This window comes from Giraffa tippelskirchi, chromosome 9, assembly GCF_054371585.1.
Source record: "Giraffa tippelskirchi isolate mGirTip1 chromosome 9, T2T-mGirTip1v1.2.pri, whole genome shotgun sequence".
Lineage (NCBI taxonomy): Eukaryota > Metazoa > Chordata > Mammalia > Artiodactyla > Giraffidae > Giraffa > Giraffa tippelskirchi.
This window is the reverse complement of record NC_137283.1, coordinates 31,128,135-31,153,367: the sequence shown is the minus strand read 5'-3', so window position 1 is coordinate 31,153,367 and position 25,233 is coordinate 31,128,135. Positions and strand designations below refer to the sequence as shown.

Genomic DNA, 25,233 nt, shown 5'->3' with positions numbered 1-25,233 from the left:
TTCAAGCTGGTTTTAGAAAAGGCAGAGGAACCAGAGATCAAATTGCCAATATCCTCTGGATCATCGAAAAAGCAAGAGAGTTCCAGAAAAACATCTATTTCTGCTTTATCGACTATGCCAAAGCCTTTGACTGTGTGGATCACAATAAACTGTGGAAAATTCTGAAAGAGATGGGAATACCAGACCATCTGACCTGTCTCTTGAGAAACCTGTATGCAGGTCAGGAAGCAACAGTTAGAACTGGACATGGAACAACAGACTGGTTCCAAACAGGAAAAGGAATACATCAAGGCTGTATATTGTCACCCTGCTTATTTAACTTACATGCAGAGTACATCATGAGAAACGCTGGGCTGGAAGAAACACAAGCTGGAATCAAGATTGCCGGGAGAAATATCAATAACCTCAGATACGCAGATGACACCACCCTTATGGCAGAAAGTGAAGAAGAACTAAAGAGCCTCTTGATGAAGGTGAAAGAGCAGAGTGAAAAAGTTGGCTTAAAGCTCAACGTTCAGAAAACAAAGATCATGGCATCTGGTCCCATCACTTCATGGGAAATAGATGGGGAAACAGTGTCAGACTTTATTTTTTTGGGCTCCAAAATCACTGCTGATGGTGATTGCAGCCATGAAATTAAAAGACACTTACTCCTTGGAAGGAAGGTTATGGCCAACCTAGATAGCATATTTAAAAGCAGAGACATTGCTTTGCCAACAAAAGTCCATCTCGTCAAGGCTATGGTTTTTCCAGTGGTCATGTATGGATGTGAGAGTTGGATGGTGAAGAAAGCTGAGCGCTGAAGAATTGATGCTTTTGAACCGTGGTGTTGGAGAAGACTCTTGAGAGTCCCTTGGGCTGCAAGCAGATCCAATCAATCCATCCTAAAAGAGATCAATCCTGGGTGTTCATTGGAAGGTCTGATGTTGAAGCTGAAACTCCAATACTTTGGGCACCTCATGCGAAGGGTTGACTCATTGGAAAAGACCCTAATGCTGGGTAGGATTGAGGGCGGGAGGAGAAGGGGACGACAGAGGATGAGATGGTTGGATAGCATCACCGACTCGATGGACATGGGTTTGGGTAGACTCCGGGAGTTGGTGATGGACAGAGAGGCCTGGCGTGCTGCGATTCATGGGGTCGCAAAGAGTCGGACACGACTGAGCCACTGAACTGAACTGAACTGAACTGAGGAGGAAATTTACAACTATTACATCTCTTGGCAGTTCTTTGGGCGGGGATACCAAGCTACCACATTATCTATTAAAATACTATGCTCCTTTGGAGTTGTGCACAGAAATTAGGATAAAAGTGAGAAAAACTTTTGGAGTGGAATCCATGTTTCTGCCCAGAAAATACTGGAGCGCAGAACAATCAGTATACTGCAGATCACTGTTTACTTTCAAACAAAACAACATGCTCAGCTCAGGGTTGAAGTGACCTGAGAGCCCACTTCATCAGAACGGCACAGTAGGTGTATATATTTGCCTGCAGAAGACAAAGATGGAGAATAAAGAAGAGTGAAAAAACAAACCAGCCGTTCCGCTCTACACATGTATTTCTTTTCCATTTTGCCATTCTTGTTGTAGCCACGCGTTCTGGGAAACAAACTCACTCAGAAGGACAGTGCAGGCAGTGGAGTGCAGTTTATTACATCAGCGGGTCCAAGGCATCTTCCCTTAGCCAAGGACCCCGACCAGCATTTGTGAAAATCTCTTATACCTCATGTGTACGTGTCTGAACCCACCACCCCAAATTCCTTGAGACTTACATAAACAAAGGAAGGGTAAATACAATCACAATATCCCCATCATTCATGTGTTATAAGACTAGATAAACAGTAGACATTTATCAATAGGCCTGTGGTCATATCCTGATAAACATAAAGGAATTTATGACTTTGTTCTGTTACAGAGATAATTAGCATATTCTTTTAGGCAGCGGAGAGTCCAAGTACAAGTCCTAAGGCTGTTTTATCCTGGGGGGTCTGGTTTTCCATTGGTATGCCATTTCTATAGACACTGGGCACAAAGTTCAGGGTCCACTGGGAGAGTGATCGTGCGTGTAGCCTAATGTTCCCAGCCTGGCCTAAGATGGAATCCAGCTCTGTCTGTTTCCTCCTTCAACCTGATTTCTCTTACGGTGACTCATCGTGAAACAGAAAACATGTGAACTGCATTTGGATGTGCAAAGGTTAGTAACGACTTAACTTTCAAAACCAGTTCATCCTTCAGTAACACTACAGTTGCCTTCCACTCCGTTTCACTCAGATTGGTGCATCTGAACAGCTGCAAAAATTTTCCTAAAGTCCAGACGACATTCCTAGGTTAGACATTCAAAAGGGGTCTTTTAAAGAAGGTTGTTTGTATTCGGACTGCCAGGGAAGGCTCTGCCACCTCACTTCACCCAGGGGATTTCCGCTGGTTTCTTTTTGTCAGTTCATCTCTACTTTGCTCTGCTTCGGGGGCCCCTGTTTTCCTGTAACCAACCGCTTAGAACCAACTAAGAAGTAAAGAAGAGAAGAAACGCCCGTCCGCTCCCAATTTCCTTTACTCCACTGCCCGCCAACCGCAGAGCCGACCGAGGCAGAGCCTCTTGTCAACTTTAACCCAGCTCAGCTGATCGGTTGCCGCGCCGCCGCCGTCAGATTCCAGAGGCAAAGAACAAGAAGGTGGGACGCGAGACATGGACGTGACTATCGCTCCTCTCCGCGCCTGGGACGATTTCTTCCCAGGCTCTGACCGCTTTGCCCGGCCGGACTTCAGGGACATTTCCAAATGGAACAACCGTGTGGTGAGCAACCTGGTCTATTACCAGACCAACTACCTGGTGGTGGCTGCCATGATGATTTCCGTTGTGGGGTAAGTGGGGTTCCCCTCCCGGGCACTGATCGGGGTCAGCACGGAGGGGGCTCTGGGTGCAAGATCCCGGGATGCGGAAACGCCCTCCGCGCCGGTCTCCTGCCCTGTGCAAGCGGGCAAACCCGTGGAAACTTGTTCTCAGGGCGAGGCCGCAGGAATCTGGGGTCCTTTTTCTTTTCCGCGCCCCGGGCTGAAGCGTGAAAGGAGTCCTAGAGGTGCAGAAATATTGCCAACCTCTAGCAAGAAAAAAATTACTTTTTTTTTTTTCTTCCTCCGCCCCGATTACGCTTTTGCTGGAGTTGATGTCTGTCGCGCCCCAGTCTCTTTAAAAATAAGAAGAAAGAGGAAAGTGGTGTAACCTTATCCTGAAGCTGGCTGGGGCGGAAGCCGTTCTGGAAGGCTTGGGGCCCCGGGGTGTGGATCCGAACTTGCCTTCTGGGGTGTTAGTGTAAAAAGGACATCAGAGAAGCGACGCTCTTTATGGGTTTCTCGGCCTAGCGCCTGCCACATTGTACGGGAAAGCTGAGCTTGGGAGCAAAAGGGTGGGTGTAGCCTGGTGGCGCATCTCCCAGTATGGGGCGCAGTCTGCAATGTAGAAACGGTGTCCCTTTTGCTCTTTTTTTCTTCCAGGACTTGCCAGGGATGGTCACTTTATTTTCGCACCCGGTCTTAAAATTAAGTGTCTTGTGTTATATACGATTTCACCTAACACCTGCTCTTCTAGAAACCACTTTTTCTTGTAGGTCATCCTTTAAGAAATGCTTCACTCATTTTTGCAAGATGGGGTGGGGCTGTTTTACATCTTGCTAATCCCATGCATCTCTAAAGAAAAAGCCACCCGCAGACTTTATAAAGGAATCCACTTGTCCTTAAAGAAGTGGCTGACATTTCTGTTTGAAATTGAACACAGGGGAAAAGAAAGCTGTCCTGGGAGAAAGGAAAAATCTAAACTTGGAAGATGTGGGGAAGGGTGAATAGGGTGGTTTCTGAAGTTGGTTTACTGTTGTTTGGCTTCTTTATTGAATCACTTCTCTGTACCAAGCTCAGGCACATCAAGATCAATCACACATGAATCTTGGCCAAAAAGCACCCGACAGTTATTGAGAAGCTGTAGGACCTGATACCCAGCTCAGGGGAGAGAAAAGGAGTTCATAATTTCTGGTTGGGGTTCAGGCTGTTTGCCCCTTTGCATAAAAGGACTCTCATTTGTGGGGTTCTGTAGACAGTTACTCAGATCCTCATGATGTGTTGCTTAAGGAACTCAGAACGGCTTACTGTGTGGAAGGCACTGGGCTCTGAACAGACCCTGCCAAGTTAAAATTAGTTGGAGTGGGACAGGCCTGGATCAGCTGCCTTCTAAACCTTCCCCTAGCTTCATGCTTAATGTGTATTTCCCAGAGCAATAAAAAAATGTCTTAAAAAAATCATAGGTAAATAGGATTGCATCTCTTGTTCTGCTTTTTCTTTTTCCTTGTAAAGGCATCTTATCTAATGATCTAGCTAGGGGTCTCTTTTTTTAGGTATCCCCCCAAAGGCTTAGATATTGGGCAAGATTTGACACAGACCAATCAAATGTACAGAAAACAAAACAAAACGATAAACTTGCTTTTCAAAAAGATATACTGCCCAGATGGACACAAGCTCCGGTAGCCTTGCTACCTTGATGGAATTCATTTTTCACTATGAATGCCAGGGGCAGCCGCTGACTAAATATAGCTCCTTCATTGTGAAGTCTTAGCCCACTAACTCAGGCAGTTTGGGATGTTGGCCCTTCCCATTTTCCTTTTCAAGCAGGAGCGGTTGACTGGGAGTCAAATTTGTGAAAGTGCAAAAGTAGCTATTTCATTGTTTATTAACCTTATCTTTAAAAACTTACAAAAGATACAGGCTAGTCAGTTGTTTTGAAGATTGTTATGTCAAGTGTGGGATTTCCTTTGTACCCCAGTAAAATCCTCTGTGACATCTTCAACTGTTCCCTGTGCATTTACAAACACACAGCCTATAGTTCTTTCCAAATTGCTCATTTCTTTCTTCATAATTTAATTATAATAAAGCTAACATTTACTGAGTGCTGCATGTGCCAGATACTTTGCTATGTAACACAGCCCAATGAGATGAGATATTATTACTGTATTATTACTAAACCTGAGGCTCAGAGAGGTTACATGACCAGCCCAAAGTCACAATCCCAGGCTTGTGCGCTTAACTACTATTCCACCTTCCTCTGAGTCATGAGGTTAGGGTGTCTTAAAGCTGGAAAAAAGCAAATATCTTCAGGGTCAGGGAGCTAGGCTGACTCCGGAACGTCTTTCTCATTCCAAAGAGAAAGTTTCTCTTTTGTGATGTCCGTAGATGGGAGGGTCAGAACAGTATTGGAGGCCTTTCACCTGGATCCTCTACCTGCATCGGATGGTTTCTCATCATATCTTGGTAGAGTATGTGTGAAAATATGCCCCGGCTGTTTCCTGGGGAAAGGATTGTGTTTGAAGGGTCTTCTTTAGTGGTCACCGCTGCTGGATGGGAGAGGCCATCAGGTCATTGTTGGAGGGCTTCAGCCTCAACTCTGAATATTCCTGTGTTGAAAACTGGCTTGGGTGAGGAAAGAGTGAAGCTGCTCTTGAACATTGCAGAAAGGGAGGGGGCGAACAAAGTGGATATCATCTAGCTCCAAAACAACTGAAGGGGCTGCCCAGACTGAGATGGATATTAAAAGGGATTAAGATAGAGACAGATCTGTGAGTGAGGGCCTGATCAGGCACAGCCTGCTAATTCATGATTAGAAAAGTTTGGTCTTCATCCTAATAGCATAGTTTCCTAGGCATATAACTTCCATTCATATATGGAATCTATTCTGCCTTACAGATTAAGTCTGAGTGAGTCTCTTAGCTAACAGACCTGGTGGGGGCAATTGCCATATCTTCTGTGTCTTCACATGGTAGACAATAGTCGTTAAGAATTTACGCACTAGTGCCGGGTTAAGTCAATTTTGAATCCCAACTACCAGTCACTAGCCATGTGACCTTGGGCAGGTCACTTGAACCACCCTTTGCCTCAGTTTCCTCAGCTGTAAAATGGGACTATGGTACCTGTGTTATAGGCCTTTTCTGAGGATTATCTGAGTTAATATAGGCAAGTTTCTTAATACGGTGTCTGGCCCCTACTGTTCGCTCCAAGAAATTTATTTTGGAGTTTTATTATTATTTTTATCACTGTTAGTGTTCCATAGACTAACAGAGAAACACAGGTAGCGTCTTTATCCCAGCAGCTCCATCGACCCACCTAAACACCAGTCCCCAAGTTACTCACCTACCCCTGCTTCTCCTATAGGACACTGCTTTGGTACCATCTCTTTGAGGAAGCATTCTCCCTTCCCCCTCCCTCCCCACACCTGTGTCTATATTTTGCCTGGTACTTACCCCACAAGTTTTAGGTTGTCTGTTCTCTTGTCATCACTCTGTGCTCTTGACGTCTTGAGGCCAGAGACTGTGGGTTTTGTTCGTGGGGGCTTTTTTCTTGTTGTTGTGCTTAACATTATTTTTATTCTCTGGATCCCCGAGGCCAAGAATATAGCAGATGCTTAGCTGATGAGTGAAAAGAATAAATAAATGAACACAGGGTTTCAACATGATGGTGGGGGCAACTTTTAACCTACTTAATGGAATAAATTATTTCGAAGCACACAGCAACAGCCAGCACATAACAACAACATGCTCCGGGAGTGAGTCTAACGGGGGTTGTTGCTGACAGTGCTCACTATGTATTGGTTAGGATTACTATGGTGTAAAAATTCAATTTTAAAAAGTTTAAAAATCAGACGCTTGATTGCTTCATATTGCCTTTGCTAATGCAGTGAAATACCCTTCTGTAATGTTTCTCCATCTGGGTGCTGCTGACATTTTGGATGGTAGAATACTTTGTTGTAGGGGACTAGCCTGTGTATTGTAGGATGTTTAACACCATCTCTGCTCTCTGCTATGTGAATATTGATACACCAGTTTGTACTTGTTTTATGCATAAAATGTAATTTGCAATAAAAGAAAAAAGTCCCCTCCCCTTCAGTTGTGACGATCAAAAATGTCTCCAGACATTTGCCAAATGTCCTCTTGGGATCCAGATCACCCCAATTGAGAACCACTGCTCTCTTGCCAGGAAAAATATGATGATTCTTCAATATCATCTTTACTAAATGCAAGTTGCTGTATCATTGTTGCTGTTGTTTAGTCACTCCATCATGTCCGACTCTTTGTGACCCCGTGGACTGTAGCCTGCTAGGCTCCTCTGTCTATGCATTTTCCCAGGCAAGAAAACTGGAGTAGGTTGTCATTTCCTTCTCCAGGGGATCTTCCCAATAACCTAGGAGTCAAACCCATATCTCCTGCATTGGCAGGCAGATTCTTTACCACTGAGCCACCTGGAAAGCAAGTTGCTTTATAACAAATTACAAAAACAGTTTCACAAGGACAGAACAGAGCAGTTTGACATTAGGTCCTGGTTCCTGACTTTTCAAACATTAGAATGGCATGGATTTGAAGCTTTACACAGCTTTGATCATTAGCCTTAATTTATTATATTTGCTATGTGATCATTATTTTTCTGCTTTGCCTAGAAGACTCTACTGGTTCCACAGACTCTGTCTTTTTATTTTTTGATAGACTTATGGCATTTGCTTTTATCCACTTCCTGTTCAAAAGTCCAGTTACCCTGGAGTTTTTCTGCTATAGAATAGGAATCAAATGACTTCATTAATATAAAACACACTGCTGCTGCTGCTGCTAAGTCGCTTCAGTCGTGTCCAACTCTGTGTGACCCCATAGATGGCAGTCCACCAGGCTCTGCCGTCCCTGGGATTCTCCAGGCAAGAACACTGGAGTGGGTTGCCATTTCCTTCTCCAGTGCATGAAAGTGAAAAGTGAAAGTGAAGTCGCTCAGTCGTGTCCGACTCTCAGCGACCCCATGGACTGCAGCCTACCAGGCTCCTCCGTCCATGGAATTTTCCAGGGAAGAGTACTGGAGTGGGTTGCCATTGCCCTCTCCGAAACACTATGGCCTAGCAAATGATAACACTCAAATGTTAACTGCTATTATTGTATGAAATCCTAGATTACAGACATGTTTAGAAGTCTCCCAACTTGTGTATTCTCTTGAGCAGAAGTATTAGATGATTACTTTAGAAATTTTCTTTTTTTCTTTTTCTTTTTAAAATTTTATCTGTTTTTTAATTGAAGGATAATTGCTTTACAGAATTTTGTTGTTTTCTCTCAAAGCTCAACATGAATCAGCCATAGGTATACATATATCCCCTCCCTTTTGAACCTCCCACTCATCTCCCTCCCCATCCCACACTTCTAGGTTGATAGTTACCCTTTAGTAATTGCAACTTCTGTTACTTAGAAAACTTTCCTTCCTTGAAGAGATGAGTTTCCTTTTGAAATGCAGGCATCACTCCAGAAGAGATTGAATGAGTTAAAGAAGCATGAATAACAAGCTGAGGAATGTGTGTTCTGTTGAACATGACTTTGCATCATTTAAAACAAGAAAGGAACAATGTCTAAGATAGAAAAGGACATGACTTAACCTCCTCCATCCTTCACAGGAGACATCTCAACACTGGATGTTCTTTTTCTGTTGTCTATAGTAATAGATGTCTCTATTTTCAAAGTGAAAAGCAAAGGCATAACCTAATTGTACGTGCAATTTAAGTATCAAGTATGTGATACATTCTAGTTGTAGACAGGCATCCCTGTGCTTAAAAGAACGCCAAAAGATTTGCTAGAGAAATCTGTCCAAACTTGGACCATGGAACTGCAGTATTTTTTTTTTTTCCCACCCTGGGAGGCTGTTAGAAATGCAGAATCTCAGGGTCCATCCTAGACCTATTGGGTCAGAATCTGTATTTTAACACAACTCTTAGATGAGTCCTAGGTGCATTACAATTTAAAAAACACTGATCTGATCTGGTTCAAAGGAAAGAGTAAGAAAGCATAAATAAATCAACCTATAAGCCCAGATGTTACCTTTGGAGATTCTTGGTGTATAGTTCTTGGCTAGGTTCAGGCATCTGTATTTTTTTTTTCTCAACACCCCAAGTAATTCTGATATCTCTCCTAAGTTGAAACTGAGAAGTACTGATCCCTATTATTTACAAATATTTTCTAATTTTCCTTGTTATGGCTTGTTAGATATCAGTTCAGTTCAGTTCAGTCACTCAGTCATGTCCAACCCTTTGCGACCCAACGGGCTGCAGCACGCCAGCCTTCCCTGTCCTTCACCAACTTCTGGAGCTTGCTCAAACTCATGTCCATTGAGTCGGTGATGCCATCCAACCATCTCATCCTCTGTTATCCCCTTCTCCTCCTGCCTTCAATCTTTCCCAGCATCAGGGTCTTTTCAAATGAGTCAGCTCTTCATATCAGATGGTCAAAGTATTGGAGCTTCAGTTTCAGCATCAGTCCTTCCAATAAATATTCAGGACTGATTTCCTTTAGGATTGTTTGGTTTGATCTCCTTGCAGTCCAAGGGACTCTCAAGAGTCTTCTCTGACACCACAGTTCAAAAGCATCAATTCTTACCCATCATTTAAAAGTGGACATTTAACTTCTAAATACTTGGAGGTTTTAAAGTATCTTTGATATTACTTTCTCATTTAAATGCTTTCTTCTCTGCAATCACCCTCTGTGTTTTTTTCAGTCTTCTAACTTTGAGGCTTTCAATGGCTAAGTCAAAGATCTCTGTTGGTAAATATCACATTGAACTTGAAAATTTATGAACTATTTTAAAAACATCTTTTGATATTGATTTCTAACATAGTCCCACAGTGATAAGAGAACAGACTCTATATGATTTCAGTACCTTTAGGCCATGAAATTTTTGCACCTTGTTTTATGTCCCTGGATATGTTCCAGTGTCTCCTAGTTTACGGTCTAAGGGAACTTGAAGAGAATTTGTATCCTGCCATTGTGTGAAAATTATATAAATCTTAATTATTTTGAGTTGGTTCATGGTGCTTTTCAGGTCTTTTGTATCCTTCTACTTCTCTGTATATTCATTCTATTCATTCTTGAGAGTTTGACATTAAAACTTCAATTAAAAATCTTAATTTATCTACTTATATAGTGGGACCATATGTAACTTTGTTCCGTATTTTCCAAGTTTCCTGTACATGTTATCATATTCTCATATTCTCATAATTTAAAAACTAAAAAAAAAAAAAAGAGAGAGAAAGAAAAAGGAAAGATAGCTTAAAAAAAAAAGAAATACTGATCCCATCAAACCCCACAGCTTTCATACATGTAAAGGTCAGAAGGCTAATTTGAAGCAAAGCTGCTAATAGAAGCTTGGTTTATTAATATAATTGAAATACTTTGTCCATTAAGCCATTGCATATATTCTAAGGCTCCTTATTAACCAAATTCAACAGCATACCTGACTCACAACATTTTCATTATCATGCCTATCTCCCTCTCACAAATACTCCCTGTCGTTAGAACGCATATTTTCTGATGTGACCTCAGAAGTACTAACCACACACAGATTCTGTGAATATGTACATGCCTCTGCTGTTTCTCCAGCCAGAAAGGCACCTTTATTCCCAATGATGTACATTGGTGCTTCTCCTTTAAGGCAACATAATGTAGCTAGTGAGTGAATCAGCTCATATTTTGTTCGCTAAAGTACTTCATCCCCGTATGGGCTATGGAGGTGTTACCACTGGGCAGAAACTAGAGTTACCGCTTTTTGCTTTCAGTTGCTTGGGATGGTAAGGAGTTTCTGGAAGGCTGGTAATTCTATATGAAAAGACTATACTGTAATCTTTTTCAAAATGAGTGTAGTCTCATTATATGTTCTAGGCTGGTAGCTACCAACATCTGGTTTCAAGAAATGGGCAGATTGTTCATACCTTTTAAGTTTCTAGTTGGTAGAGGAAGAGAAGAATCGGAGAGCCCTTGGATGGAGGGGAATGTATTAAAACCTTTGCAGATAGAATTAATTGCAATCTGTTTATGCTGAACTTAATGGAAGTGTTTCCTGAAATTTATCAGCTTCAAAGCCAGTTCTACAATATTTCTCTCACTTGTGTTGCTTCCTTTATTCATTCCACTAAGAGTATGAATCACTTACCAATATCTCAGGTATTATGCTGGGAGATACAGTGGAGAAAAAGACAGCTGTGGTTCCTGCCCGTATAACTTTTAGAGTCTAGAGAGGCACCAAGATGATGCTGAAAACATAATAATCAATTTTTATACAAGTATAGCAAGCATACAGAAACATACGCATATATAAACACATATCATTGAGAGGCACTGAGCATGTGGATGGAGAAAGGATTATTAAATGGAACCATCCTCACTTGCAGCTCAGATGCCTTCTACTCAGTTGGACAGATATTTACTGAGCACCTGCTACATCCCAGATACTGTGGATGCCCTGATGATACTCATGGGAGTACAAGTCCACCCAGCCTTCCTCAGTCTTCCCAGAACTCATCTCTTCCTGCCCTCCCACACACTTTTATTTGCACTTGAGGCAGTGCACTTGGCATACTGGCACATGTCTTTCCCTGGCAGGGCATGTGTTTCTTCTGAATGTAGAACTTGAAGAGGTCTATCAACACTCAGTAAAATTTTAATCTGAAATTTTCTCATCAAATAAGAATTCATTAGATCATCTTCTCTGACACTACGTATGTAACCTTGTTTTTCTCAACATCTCCCCATATAAAAAAAAAAATCCCCTACTGCTGCCAGACTAGGGTTAATAGTTTCTGTCTCCTTTCCCTATATAAGGATTTACAATGATTCTGGGTAAATGTGGAAATAAATACATGGATTTGGGGTTCGTTTTGATCTCTTTCTAAGAGGGCAAAAGCTCTCAGTCAGCTTACTAGGGGCAGAGAGCTCTGTATAGGAAATGCAATTCTAAAAGGTGAACTGGACGTCTACCAAATTGAGCAGTGCTATTGGACTTTTTTATTTTTGTTTTGGATAAATGAATGACTCAGCTTCAGAATACTTAGAACATCCATCCCTGTCTCTTGTGGTGAGCTTGGCTTCTTGTTTCAGGGAACACTTTTGTGTCTGTGATCTTAAGCAAAACCTGTAGGCTGTCTTTCAGTTCTGGGAGCATTTACCCATATAAATAGATAGGATTTCCTGGTCTTTTCTCCCAGGGAGCATTCACAAAATGGAGACACTTGGAAGGCAGAAAGCCTATCCCAAGTGGAAAACTGAGACTTTGGCTTCTGCTTCTACAAATCCCCCTTGTAGCCCATCAGTGAAATCCTCCTTGTCTCCAGGAAATGCAAAGGAATGCAGAAATTGGGGTGGAAAGTGAACGTGTTAGTCGCTTGTGTCCTACTCTTTGCGACCCCACGGCCTGTAGTCCACCAGTCTCCTCTGTCCATGAAATTCTCCAGGCAAGAATACTGGAGTGGGTTGCCATTTCCTTCTCCAGGGTCAGTGGAAGATAAATAGAGAAGGATTTGCTTGTAGGAGGGGAGTTTTTGTGTCACCAGACTCATTAACATTTGTCCAAACACCTGTCTTCTCTCCACAGCACTGTAAGAACTTACCACATGACAACAATTTAATTACCTCAACTAAAAGCATTCAGAAAGAACAGTTTTTAAACAAATATCTTTCCACTTGAGTTCTAAAGCATTATTATGAGATTAACCATGAGTTCCTAATTGTTGAAGGCAGTGATCAGTACACATGAAGGTTCATTACACCATTCTCTTAACCTTTAGAATTTGCCATAATAAAAAGTTTAAAAAGGATTTTGTGGGACTTCCCTGGTGATCCAGGGGCTAGAGTTTTGGGCTTCCAAGGTGGGGGTCCCAGGTTTGATCCCTGTTGAGGAACTGGATCCCACATGCTGCAACTAAGAGTTTGCATGCTGCCACTAAGACCTGGCACAGCTACACAAATAAATACTTTTTAAAAGGATCTGCTGCAGTCTAATCCCTTGTATAGTGACTATTTGAAGCTTCATGGCTGTGGGAGGTGAGACTTAGAGCTTCTAACTTAGGTCCAAGCTATTGTTTAATACAAATAAAAGAAGCAATGAGCTTGATAAACACAGAAGAAAACACAGAGGTTCCCAAAGTGTATCTTACAATGGATACTTTAAACATGCCAACTGTTGCCAAGACAGTGGATCATCAGGATGTGTTTAGTTTGATGACACCAATACACACAGTGTAACAAATATTCGGCACACAGCGAGTATGCAGTAAATATTCTGGGCTGATTCAGTCGATTAGGAAAATCTCAAGGTTAGGTTACTCTGACCTTTCTGTGACAAAGAGACTGAACTCTGCCCCACGTTAACTGCCTGTGATTAAGAGATCCAGGAGACACTGATCACGTTTACTCAAAACTGATTTGTGAGTTTCATACATTTATACTTTATAATCAGAGATAGTTCTTGCCAGGAAGAAAGCCCTGTGGGAAACCAAAGTAACCACAGAAGATAGTTGGGGTTATCTGTGGAATCCCAGAGCAAGGAGGGCCTACGTAGGCAGGTCTATAGGAGGATGGATCTCCCTCTGTCCTGCTCGCCCCCAGCCAGCACTAGAGACAGAACTTAGAAAAGAGTCCTCCTTCCAGCAAGCCCAAGGGTCCTGTGATCTCATCTGATTTTTTCTTATATCACATAGGAGTTTTTCCTACTTCCAGTTTTTCATTTGTTCCTTTCATCACAGCTCTGTGAAGGTACAAAAGCAGGGACTACCTTTACAGTAATGTTTAGTGTACAGTGAGGAATAAGAGCAATTTTTCCAAGATAAATCTCACATCGCTTATTTCATGGCCATATAAAGTTGCTGAGCTTACTTTAAATAACAGGAAAATGTGCTAGACTCTTACTTACCTTTTTAGTTTTCTTTCTTTCAACAAATATTTATCAAATTCCTGCTCTGTGCCTGGTGCCATGACAAGTGCTGGGGAAAAAATATCACAGTCCCTGCCCTCATAGCGCTTAATCTCTAGTGGGAGACAGAAACATTCATAAGACACTCATTCAAATAAGTATCAAATTGCCACTGAGTTTATGGCAACTCACTCCAGTATTCTTGCCTGGAGAATCCTGTGGAGAGAGGAGCCTGGCAGGCTACAGGCCACAGGGTCGCAAAGAGTTGGACATGACTGAAGCGACTGGGCACACACACAGTTATGTATCACCTTAGGGGTTGTGAAGAAGAGGCAGATGGTGCTAGGATGTGGTCAGAAAGACTAAGAAAAAGCTGATTAAGCTGAGATTTGAAGGAGATAGGAGAGAATTAGGCAGAAAGAATGGCTTGTGTCCAGGCTTGGGATGGCCAGGGGCAGGGTAGGCTCTAGAGATAGACAGAAACCCCAGTGGATGGTGTGGAAAATCAGGAGGCAGTGGTGTGAGAAAGCTGACAGGCAGAGATGCTATAGCCCTTAGGCATCCCTCATACTGTTGATTGAAATGGTCCGTTCCTCCTGGCAGATGCAGCGTAAGGCAAATCACAGGTTTGGCAGGTGAAGTGTGGCCTGAATTTCAGGCTCCTGTTTCCCACCCTCAGCTCAGCACCGTTGTCCCAGATACCAGGTACACAACTGTATGCAATGGCCCTGGCTGCAGAGGCAGGGGCCAGACCCTGCGGGGCCTTGTAGAATGTGGAAAGAATCCAGCTTTTATCCTAAGAGCACTAGGAAGCAAGAAAATGGATGGGTGGATTCATTTTGCAGTGACTCCTCTGGTTGTTTCAGAACCTCAGAAAAATATCATCAATTTAGAGAACTACATTGTGAGTAAATGGTTCCCCCGCTTTCTTAGTGAGTCAGGCTTCCTCAGGAACCAAACTGCAAAAATAGCTTTTTGGGGGTTAGAAAATTGGAACGCAGTGCAAAGCTGCTTCTGTTGCTCAGAAAAGATTTCACTGCCTCTTTGGTTCTTGTTGGCATTACAGCGTGGCAGGCATTAACAAATGTGCACTTGAGTCAATTTGAAGATCTCTGAATAAACTTTTATCACTAGCACTGCAGTTGGGAGCCTTGGGACAAATTTATTAACTTACCTGTTTCTTATCTTAATTCTGTGTAGAAAATTCCATGGACAGAGGCTACAGTCCATGGGGTTGCAAAGAGTCGGACATGACTGAGCAACTAACGCTTTCTGTGTAGAATGAGATGTGTTTTCAAGATCCATGCTAGCTCTAAAATTCTGCAGTTGGCCAAGATTTTTATTTTTCCTTTAGCAACTTTTGTTGAAACTACAACCATAGCTAGCTGAGTCACGTTGGTTAAGTTTAGGACCTGTGTCCACACCCGCTCATAACTACCTTCCTTTAGAGACAAAGGAGAATGTTGAGAGATTTCCTAGAATGACCTTTAGTTGCTTACCCCAAACTAGAAGAAAACGGTTCTAAAATGGTTAAGGGGGGCAATCCCTGGAGCTGGTTAACAACACAGAATGGGTTATATTATGAATTGTGTCAACTGGCACTGTTTTTCCTACCCCTGGATTCCTCTAAATATGTTTATTCACTGCCCTGGATCTCAGCTCATTCATCCGTGTAATGGGATTGCACTTATTCCTCTTTGAAGAGTCAGCTACAGGGTTCTGTGATGGGATGCTAAGCCTTTTTACAACTGTTAGTGATTCCACTAGAATTTTTAACTGTGACATTTATCTTTCATATTGTCATTTATCTTCTTACTGAGTAGAATACAGATGCATGTGTGTGCTTGTTAAGTTGCTTCGGCCGTGTCTGACTCTTTGCGACCCCATGGACCATAACCCGCCAGGCTCCTCTGTCCATTGGATTCTCCAGGCAAGAATACTGGAGTGGGTTGCCATGCCCTCCTCCAAGGGATCTTCCCGACCCAGGGATCAAACCTGGGTCTCTTATGTCTCCTGCATTGGCAGGCGGGTTCTTTACCTCTAGCACCACCTGGGAAGCCCAGGGTACATATATGTGTAGGTATATATTTTCAACTCACAATAGAAAAACATATTTAATGTTTTTGATTTGTAAAGGAAAGTCCTGTTTTCACCAAAGACAGAAAATCATGATCGCTTCATCTCTCCCTCTCTCTTCTCTCCTTCCTCTTTCCCTTCCCCTCTCTCCTTTCCTCCCATCTAGCTTCCTGCTTCCCTTCCTCTTTCTCATTCGTGGACCTCCAAAAAATGAAATAGCACCTATCAAATCCAACGGCAATTGTCCACGTGGCATATTTATGAAAGTTTTATCCCAATGGTCCTTGGGCTTTATAGTGATTTATGCCACTAAGAACTCAAACTGCTGAGTAAAAGCTTTACTTATTTCAAACAAGAACTGGTTTCCAAAACTCCTGCACTAACTGGAAAATGAATTTAATCTCTGGAGGATGATCTGTGTATTTTATTTTGCTCCAAGTACAGGGAGGTGCCAGGGCAGTGGGAGTGCTGAGCATTTTCCCCTTTCTTAGAATGGAATTGCCCTTAAGCAGAATAAAGAAGAAAATCATTTCTGCTCCAAGTAACTTTGTTCATTTTTTCCAGCTTGTAACTTTGGTTTCTAATTATAGATCACAGCTTGGGACTGGGTAAGCTAAAACCAGTCCTGTAGGACTCTCGGCTCTGTTCTTTCTTCTTGAACATGAGCAACAGGAGCAGGTGAAAAGCACATTTGGAATTGCTTGAGTCAGGCCTAGATTTTTCATTGTTCTTTGTCCTGGGCTTGATTTAGCCATTTAGCCTAGAGGTCTACCTCATTTGTACCGAGAAACATAGAAAAAACTTGGCATGCATTTTATTATATGCTCTGCCTTGTGAATTATTATTTTAATAGATATTCTAGGAAGAACTGAGATAGAGACCTTTGACATTTTCCACCAACCAACCATCTCCCAGGCCTCCCAGGTGGCACTAGTGATAAAGAACCTGCCTACCAATGCAGGAGACACGGGTTCAATCCCTGGTCAGGAACATACCCTGGAGGAGGCATTGACTACTCATTCCAGTATTCTTGCCTGGAGAGAATCTCGTGGACAGAGGAGTCTGGTGGGCTAAGGTCCATAGAGTCACAAAGAGTCGGACATGACTGAAGTGACTAGCACACACACACAGAATCATCAGCATGCAGCCACCTCTTATTTGCAGCTTATACAAAGGAGTTTCTTAAACTTGAAACTTCTGCTCTAGTTCTTCGAGTTAATATTGATTTGGTCAACATCAAGTCTATGTAAAAGGGTTTGTCTCTTTCAGGCAACTTTCTCCCATTACTTTTATTTTTAAATATCAATTATTTTATCTTCAAGTAAATATGACTATTGAAAAATATGAAAATAGAAATAAGCAAATGGGAATATACTACCCGTGATCCTATTACCCAGTAAGACTGCTAGAGTCTTTTAAATTTCTCTCATAATGTTTTTGGTGCTAGAAATAAAATGTGTTAGTCTGTGAGAGTTTCTAAGCCTCTCCACCCAGTCTCCCCATCACCTGCAAAAGAAGATCTTGTTTTGGCCCTGACCTAGATCTTTCCTTCCCCAGACCTTGAAGGACATTTTTGTCTTTACCAAACCGATTCTAGGGTCAAAGCTGGAGACAAGGTATAACCCAGATAGAATCGTGAAAAAGAAAAGAAAAAAGGGCAGAGAGACCTAGATAATGAAAATGCTGAGGGAGAAGGAGGGCACACAGACAAGCACATCTGCTGGATGTTGGGAAAGCTTCAGGAGTCGGGTGGGTGGGGTGGATTGGTTGAAAGAGGATCTGGACAGTGAGCTGGAAACCAGACTTAGTGGGAGAAGGCAGAGCTTGGCTGTGCACATGAATTGAAATTGCATCAGCCTCACTGGAGAGATGAAGCAAGGCTAGATTGCTGTAGTTGGCCTGCCCAAAGCCAGAGGTGTGGGGCTGGAGAGCCTGTGTGCATGCTCAGTCACTAAGTCATGTCCAACTCTGTGTGACCCCATAGACTGTAGCCCCCGCCAGGCTCCTCGGTCCATGGGATTATCCAGGCAAGAATACTGGAGTGGGTGGCCATGCCCTCCTCCAGGGGGTCTTCTCAACCCAGGGATTAAACTGAGGTCTCCTGCATTGCAAGCAGATTCTTTACCATCTGAGCCACCAGGGAGGCCGGGGCTGGGGAGCAGTTACTTTTATATCTTTACATTTTATGTTTTGTATGTTCACTTTAGTTCTGATCATAAAATAATGTACTGATTGTAGAAATTTCTACTTCTGAGTTATATAACATAGGTTCTAAGTCCACCTACCAGAGAGAATTGTTGCTTTTACGTAAGCAATATATTATTGCCTTCCCACATGATAAAGCATACTTTGACTTTTTGAAAATAATTATATATGTCACCATTTAGTACATTGTTGGCCATATACATTGTTTCTAAAAGTTATAAATCATAAATACCACTCATGTGAATACTGTTATAATTCAGTCTTTGCATTTTTATTAATTTCTTTACATTATCTATTCTGAAGAGATTTTTGCCTGAAAGGGTATAAGTATTTGTAAGAGTTCTGAATGAAATAAGCAACTTACTATCACAGAGTTTAATTTAAAACCACATGCTACTACTTTGACCACTGTTTAGCTCCATGCATTTTAGTAGAAATTAACTTTTTCAAAGGAGTTTGACATTAATTATGTCCCTGCTTTCACCCCTTAAGATATGCAATACTTTCACACCTATTTGAAACTATTTAAATATTAAATAGTAAAATAGCTTTTCTGTTTCAGGAGGCAGAATCAGAGCGAAAAATTTCAAGGGACTTTTTAAAAAGGAATCTTAGTTATCCTAAATATAAATCCCAATATGAATTGACTTCATCTGTTCTGTTTCAGAGAAAGTCAGTTCTTGGCATCACTTTTCATTATCTTGTCTTCCAAATCAGTGATGCTGATGATAACACACTGACCCCTCCTTGTTCTTTCCAAGCAACATGCTCATTAGCCTCTTAGGAGGGTAAAAAGTTAGTAAATCATTGTATTTGCTGACCACAAATGTCTTTTAAGAATTTTATACACACAGTGGGTTGGGGGTGGGGGTAGAGGGCTACAATGCCTAGTCATTCTCACTTATGAAGTACTTGATCTAAATGTCCTGTTTATAAATGGCTTTCCCCCATTATCAACAGCAGTGTAACCTTTGGCTCATGTAACAGTGAAACTGGAGGTTTTATGCCTGGAAATTTCAGTTGATAACCCATCTCCTAATGATACTCTGAGCCTTTTAAAGAGTTAGAGTGGCCTCTCTAACACCAGGAGTCATAAACCCAAATGCCTCCATGGGCCAGGCAGCTTATGTAAGAAACCAGGGTAAGGCAGCTGTTAGAAAAACAGTTATTAATGGCAGCTCACGGGGGGCCTCTGTGTCAAAGATTCCGTAGATAGTGGTGGGGGCTGAGGTTAAATGGAGAGCATTTATTCTATGTAAAGGAGAAGGCACTCTAGCCAGTAGCTGGGAAACTGGGCCTAGTTTTGTGAGATTTTCTTGTTTCCAGGAGAAGCAAGAAACCCCAAGGTTGATGGATTTAAACACACACACACACACACATAGGGATTCAAGTAAAAGTTTTTAAAATTATTGTACAGTCCAGACACAAGTGTGACTGCAGACTGGCTTATGAAGCCCACCGTGTGACCTGAACTCCACATTCATCTAGCATGGCAGATTCTAGGAGGATTTAAATAAGCCCCTGGAGCTCGGAAAATACAATCATTGTATACTAGAGCCCAGGATGTATGAAAGCTAAAGACAGCCCATCCAACAAAGGGGCTCTAGTCTATTGACTTGCTGGGCCTCTAATGTGATGGGCTGTTTGGTAGGAGTACATGGCCTCCCTGTGAATCTTCCCTCCACCGTGTTCTAACCTCTGTGCCCAAGTTTATTCCTTTGAGAAGTGATTTAATACTATCAACCTCATCAGGATATGAGGATTAAATGAGACAACTTAGATACAAGGCTTGGTAAGTATGCTTTGTTGTTACTCTCCCCGCCCCCACCCCCCACTTCCTCATTTCCCTCCTCCTGACCTGGGCGTCCCCTTTCTTCCATATTCCAGGTTCCTGAGTCCCTTCAACATGATCCTTGGAGGCATTGTGGTAGTGCTGGTGTTCACGGGCTTCGTGTGGGCAGCCCACAATAAAGACATCCTCCGGCGAATGAAGAAGCAGTACCCCACAGTGTTCGTCATGGTGGTCATGCTAGCCAGCTACTTCCTCATCTCCATGTTCGGAGGAGTCATGGTCTTTGTGTTCGGGATCACTTTTCCTTTGCTGTGTAAGTGAACCTGAGCCTTATATCACCAAGAAATGTCGATCCATTCATCCAGTGAGAATGCCCTAACCTGTTTCTGAGGTGCGTTGGCAAGTCTGCAAAACTATCAAGAGTTTTCTGCAACAGCAGGTCAAGGCTGAATAGCCCATTAATGGCACAGATACGAACTGGGAACCCCCTCTGTGCCACTCTTCTGGAGACACAACAGTAAACAAAACAAATTCGGATGCCAAGTCATACAGTAGTGGCATGGTCTGCATTGGAATCCAGATTTGTCTGTTCTTAACCGTTCAGTGCCAGGCATCTCGTGCTGACACAGAAATGCATGTTTACTCTCTACTTACTCAGAAGATCGTAATTAGTGTCGAAAGCGTTGTAAGTTGGCCCAGAGTATAGATAACCATGGACTCCAATTCTGGTGATGAGTACTAGACATTTTCTAAAGTCTACATGCATTGTTGACTGAGATTCCCAAGCACCTGAAGCCTGAAATAGAGAACAGATAAAACTCCAGTCTCATCAATGGAAATCTAATTAGAATTATAGTGTACTCAGTGACAGGAACATCCCTTTAATTTTTAAAAGCATTTCATGTGCTGCCATTCCATTAAATAAAATCAATTCCTTATTTAGGGAGTGTTAGATTAGGCCCCCAGAATATTTATATGTGAATCTCACACCTTATTGGATAAAATGATTGAATCATTAAATTTAGACATTTTTGAAATACTCTTCAGGATTTCTTTATGTGCTAGAGACAGTATTTCAGTGATTCTGCCTCAGTATACAGCTTGTAAAAAACAGAGCAGTGTAATGAAATGTATCGTAAGTTAAGAGTCAAGGGTCCAGGTTTCTATTCCTACACCTACTGGAAACCAGCCATGCGATCTGCACCAACTGTCTTATATGAGAAGAGCTGACTCACTGGAAAAGAGCCTGATGCTGGGAAAGATCCAGGGCAGGAGGAGAAGGGGGCAACAGACAATGAAATAGTTGGATGGCATCATCAACTCAATGGACATGAGTTTGAGCAAACTCTGGGAAACAGTGAAGGACAGGGAAGCCTGGCGCGCTGCAGTCCATGGGGTCACAAAGACTCAGACACTACTGAGTGACTGAATAACAACAATCCTATATGGGCTATAGTTCACTCATCCATAAAAGAAGGAAGATCCATAGAAGATTCCCAAACTTTGATGATTGTGAGAATCAACCAGGATGATTTTAACATACAGTTCTCAGCCACATCCCTTAGACACCTTGATTCTTTGGTCCACAGGGCGGTCCAAAGAACCTGTATTTTTAGAAAGCTCCTCAAATGTTTCTAGTGGTCACTCTTGATTAGGAGCCTCCAGAGAGAATGCACATGAGTGCTTCTCAAAATGAGGGCCCCAAATCACCCACATTAGAATCATCCACAGTGGTTACTGAAACGTTACATTCCAGAACCCTTGGTCTCAACAATCTGAACTTTAGGTGCTGGAGACTGGGAATCTGCCTATCTAACAGGCTCCCTCTCTGGTGATCTGTATGCACACAGAAGTTTGAAAAGTGCTGGTGTAGGTTACCCAAGGTGTCGACTTAAATACAGACTCCTGAACCCATCCCTGTAAAGGTTCTAGAAGTTCAGAAGGCCCAGGAGATGGGCCAGAGAAAATCTGTTTCTTACAAACAAACTCAGGTAATTGTTAATGATCAGGTAAATTGTGTGAATACCAGGTTACATAAGGTCTGTAAACCCTTAGCATTTTATCCAGACATTCTATATCCAACACTGTGCAATAGCTTTTTATCCAGATATCTATACCCAACACTGTGCAAAACTGCCCCTTAGGAGGCACCTTCTAAGAAGACTTCACTTGCGTGCCTCCTGCAGGAACAAAATACAGATAACCCCTGAACTGAGCATGAGTTCTTTTCCAGAAAAGGTTAGCATTAAGTTCATTTTTACATAGGTTGAAATCACATCGATTCACTTTGAATTTCAGGGTATTTAAGTAGCATCTGAAAGGCAGTGATAACAATATGTGAAGGGAAGAGTGTGGCTGCCAGATTATGGTCCTTCCTGCTGAATATGACATTCTCCTGCACACACAAAGAATACTGTAAAGTCCAAGGATCCATACAGGGACTTGGGTCCATTAGGCTGACAAAGAGCTTTATATAAAGTTTAAGGATCCACATGGAGATGTGGATCAGTTAGACAAGCAGACTGGACTGTAGCTAATGGAGAAAGTTGTTACTTCAGTTGTGATGCGGGGAGGGAGAATGGGTGCTTTGGTGCTAACCATCACCTTTCACTTCCCTGTAGTGATGTTCATCCATGCGTCGCTGAGGCTCCGGAACCTCAAGAACAAACTGGAGAATAAACGGGAGGAAATTGGTCTGAAGAGGACACCCATGGGGATTGTCCTAGATGCCCTGGAGCAGCAGGAGGAAACCATCACCAAGATCACTGACTATATCAGTAAAGTGAAGGAGTAAATGCAGCTGACCTGGTGATAGGGTTGCAGCAGAAATCGAGTTGCGGTTTGCCCTTGTCCAGACCTACTTTCCGTTTGTGTTTTTGAAATAGTAGGTGCACGAACCATCCAGCCATCCGTAGCACCATGCACGGAGAGGCCTCTCTGTTCTCATCTCTGCTGTCACAGAGAAAAGGCCTCTGACTAAAAGAAACCACCCTCCTGTTATGTCTGACATCTCCAGTGTGTTTATGTAAGCTGACTGGAAATGGATCACCCTTATTTCTTAAGGAGAATAAAAGAATCATGGAGTGTACAGCAACAGTATGGTTATTTTGTAGGAAACAGTTTGTAAAGTATCAAGGCAATATGAATAAATGATAAGACTATGAAAGGAGATGATGTTATCCTGTTTTAATCCCCCTCAGCATCCTCCTCCAAAAATATTCCTTCCTTAGGATTATAATATGTGGGGTATCAATTAGTTTAGCTTTTATTATTACTGTTTAAAATAAAAAATGATCCTGATCACTTTGCCTCCTGGTTGATGTGCAGTGGATAAAGCAGTTGTTTCTATTTTGTTTACAAACATAAAGCTGCTAGCTGCTTAGGAGAATATTTTATCAACTTTTTTGTAAATTTTTGAAATGCTATTAATGTTTTCATTAGAAGGCATTTGTTGCAAACTAAATATCATCTTCTTTAAGGGGGTTACAGCTCTGTAGCTTGTATTATTCTTGACGAGCTTGTTAAAAAAAAATCAGAATAAAATGAGTTTCTATTGCACGGCTTTTGTTTTTATAATGACAAAGAGGTATCCAAGATAATGTTTCCCTTTTTTCTTCCCCTTTTTCTTCTTTTTGTTCAGTTTTTAACTGCAACATTTAGAAGGTAAGAAATGAACGTGCATTTTTATTAATTCCTTGGGGGTAGAAAGAGGACAGTAATAGCTGATCTTTCAAAATGTGAAAAGCATCTTTAAATGACCAAGTAAACAGACCTTTAAAAATGGGAATGAAAATGATCATTGACTTCTGCAGTTCATAGAACTTTTAGATGGCACTTGGCACCACTATGTGTTTTTATAGCTAGACATTAGAGTTAATATAGCACGAGTTTATATTTTCTGTTACTTTCTTCCTTTTACTCCCCATGTATTTTGAAATAGGTGATATAACATGTTTTCCTTGCCAGCTGAGTGATTTCATAGATGAATAGAAAATAGTTAGATTTCCCTAGCATGCAGACAGTTGGGGCAGTAGTCATTGAAGAGACTCTTGTACATCCTAGAAGAAGCAGCAATGCATATGCCACTCCTGATTTTTCTTGCATTTTTATTTCTCACCCAACCTACAGTCTTCATCTTCAGCACAGTGATATCACCGTGATTTCACACACATGGTCTAGAATTTGGACCCTTAGCTAAATATGAAGAATAAAATTTATCAAAGATTTTTTCTGGGGGTGGGATGCGGAGTGAGACTATTTACTTCAGACTATTGTCTGTGTTAAATGTCTGAGAAACTCAGTGACAACCCTATAAACGATGAGCCTGTTTCTGTGCAGCAAAAAATACTCAGCTTGTGTTTCAAATACTGTTAATAAAACTTTAATATTTATTAATCCCCAGTCAGAATAAAATCAAATCCTAATAGGATCCTTTTTTAAACCTGACATGGGCCTATACATATTTTAGACCCATTTTCTAAATGGTGAATTCTGCAGACTAAAATGCAATAAATGTGGAGAAAGTGACAACTTGAATGAAAAAAAAAAGCTATTATAATTACTAATGGTTGACTGTCATTTCTGGAAGGATAATAATAGAAAATTCTAGCATGGAAATGCTAAAATTAAAATTTTCAATTAAGATTTTTAGGGTGGGAGTGGGTGAATAGAAAAAAGTGTGTGAATGACTTTACTTGTCTCTTAACAAAACCCGTGTAACGAGGCAGTAAATTTGAATTTGGATCATCTTTTCTTTTTTGCACATCTAAGAGTGAAGTTCCCTTTCAGCACTCTTAACACTTTGTAAAATTTCTGGCTTATTTATTAATACTGTTGCTGTATAAGCAAACACATAAGAGTTTTCCAGAACTTCAACTACTAATATAAATTAAGCTTTTAAACATGTATAGAGTGCTCTGTCCCATCAGAGTTTAGCTTCTTAAATACAGAATATGCTGGACACTTTAGAAGTTGTATCTATTGCAGCTCTTTAAACCATCTGGATTTGTATCCAAGGATGCTTTATAGAAGGAGCAAAGTAGGAGAAAACAAAACTCTCAGCCTTTGACTAGTCTAAATAAAATTAGTTACTTGATTGAAAACTATAACTTTAAATTCGGATACTTTTGTATCCACTAAATTACCTTTTAAAAGTGGAAACATCGTATTTCTTTCCCATGACTTCTCCTTCCAAATATTGTGTTGTTTGTCCTCGTTAAGTCCATTCTCTCCTAACCTGTTTGGCCTGTGATGTGTCACCTATGATTATATAAAAGAAGACAGGTGCCAATTATTTGCTCAGGTGAGGGAGAGAGAAAAGGCATCAAAGTGTGACTTCCTGATTTCTAAGTCTCATGCCACTTCAGTACAAAATTTCAGATTCCTTGCACCTAGTGACTTGAACAGATACTTGTGGGTTCGAGGAAC

General features: G+C 41.6%; 1 protein-coding gene and 1 long non-coding RNA gene across 2 annotated transcripts; one reads left to right on the top strand and one right to left on the bottom strand.

Annotated features, from left to right (window-relative positions):
* Positions 1 to 1,631: 1,631 nt before the first annotated feature.
* Positions 1,632 to 8,175, bottom strand: LOC145520923 (uncharacterized). Its single transcript, XR_014064911.1, has 2 exons — positions 6,278 to 8,175; positions 1,632 to 5,450 (listed from the first exon to the last, which is right to left on the bottom strand). It is a non-coding gene; the product is annotated as an uncharacterized LOC145520923 (long non-coding RNA).
* Positions 2,646 to 23,364, top strand: ARL6IP5 (ARF like GTPase 6 interacting protein 5). The gene is made up of 3 exons (XM_081528425.1): positions 2,646 to 2,861; positions 19,902 to 20,119; positions 22,428 to 23,364. The coding sequence occupies exons 1-3, from the start codon at positions 2,686 to 2,688 to the stop codon at positions 22,598 to 22,600; spliced, it is 567 nt and encodes a 188-aa protein (XP_081384551.1). The 5' UTR covers positions 2,646 to 2,685; the 3' UTR covers positions 22,601 to 23,364.
* Positions 23,365 to 25,233: the final 1,869 nt, after the last annotated feature.

Excerpts from the sequence above, each read along its gene's own strand:
- ARL6IP5 (XM_081528425.1), top strand. The coding sequence starts at position 2,686 with ATGGACGTGACTATCGCTCCTCTCCGCGCCTGGGACGATTTCTTCCCA. Across the intron at positions 2,862-19,901 it reads ATGATGATTTCCGTTGTGGG|GTTCCTGAGTCCCTTCAACA; the intron begins GTAAGTGGGGTT and ends TCCATATTCCAG. Across the intron at positions 20,120-22,427 it reads GATCACTTTTCCTTTGCTGT|TGATGTTCATCCATGCGTCG; the intron begins GTAAGTGAACCT and ends ACTTCCCTGTAG.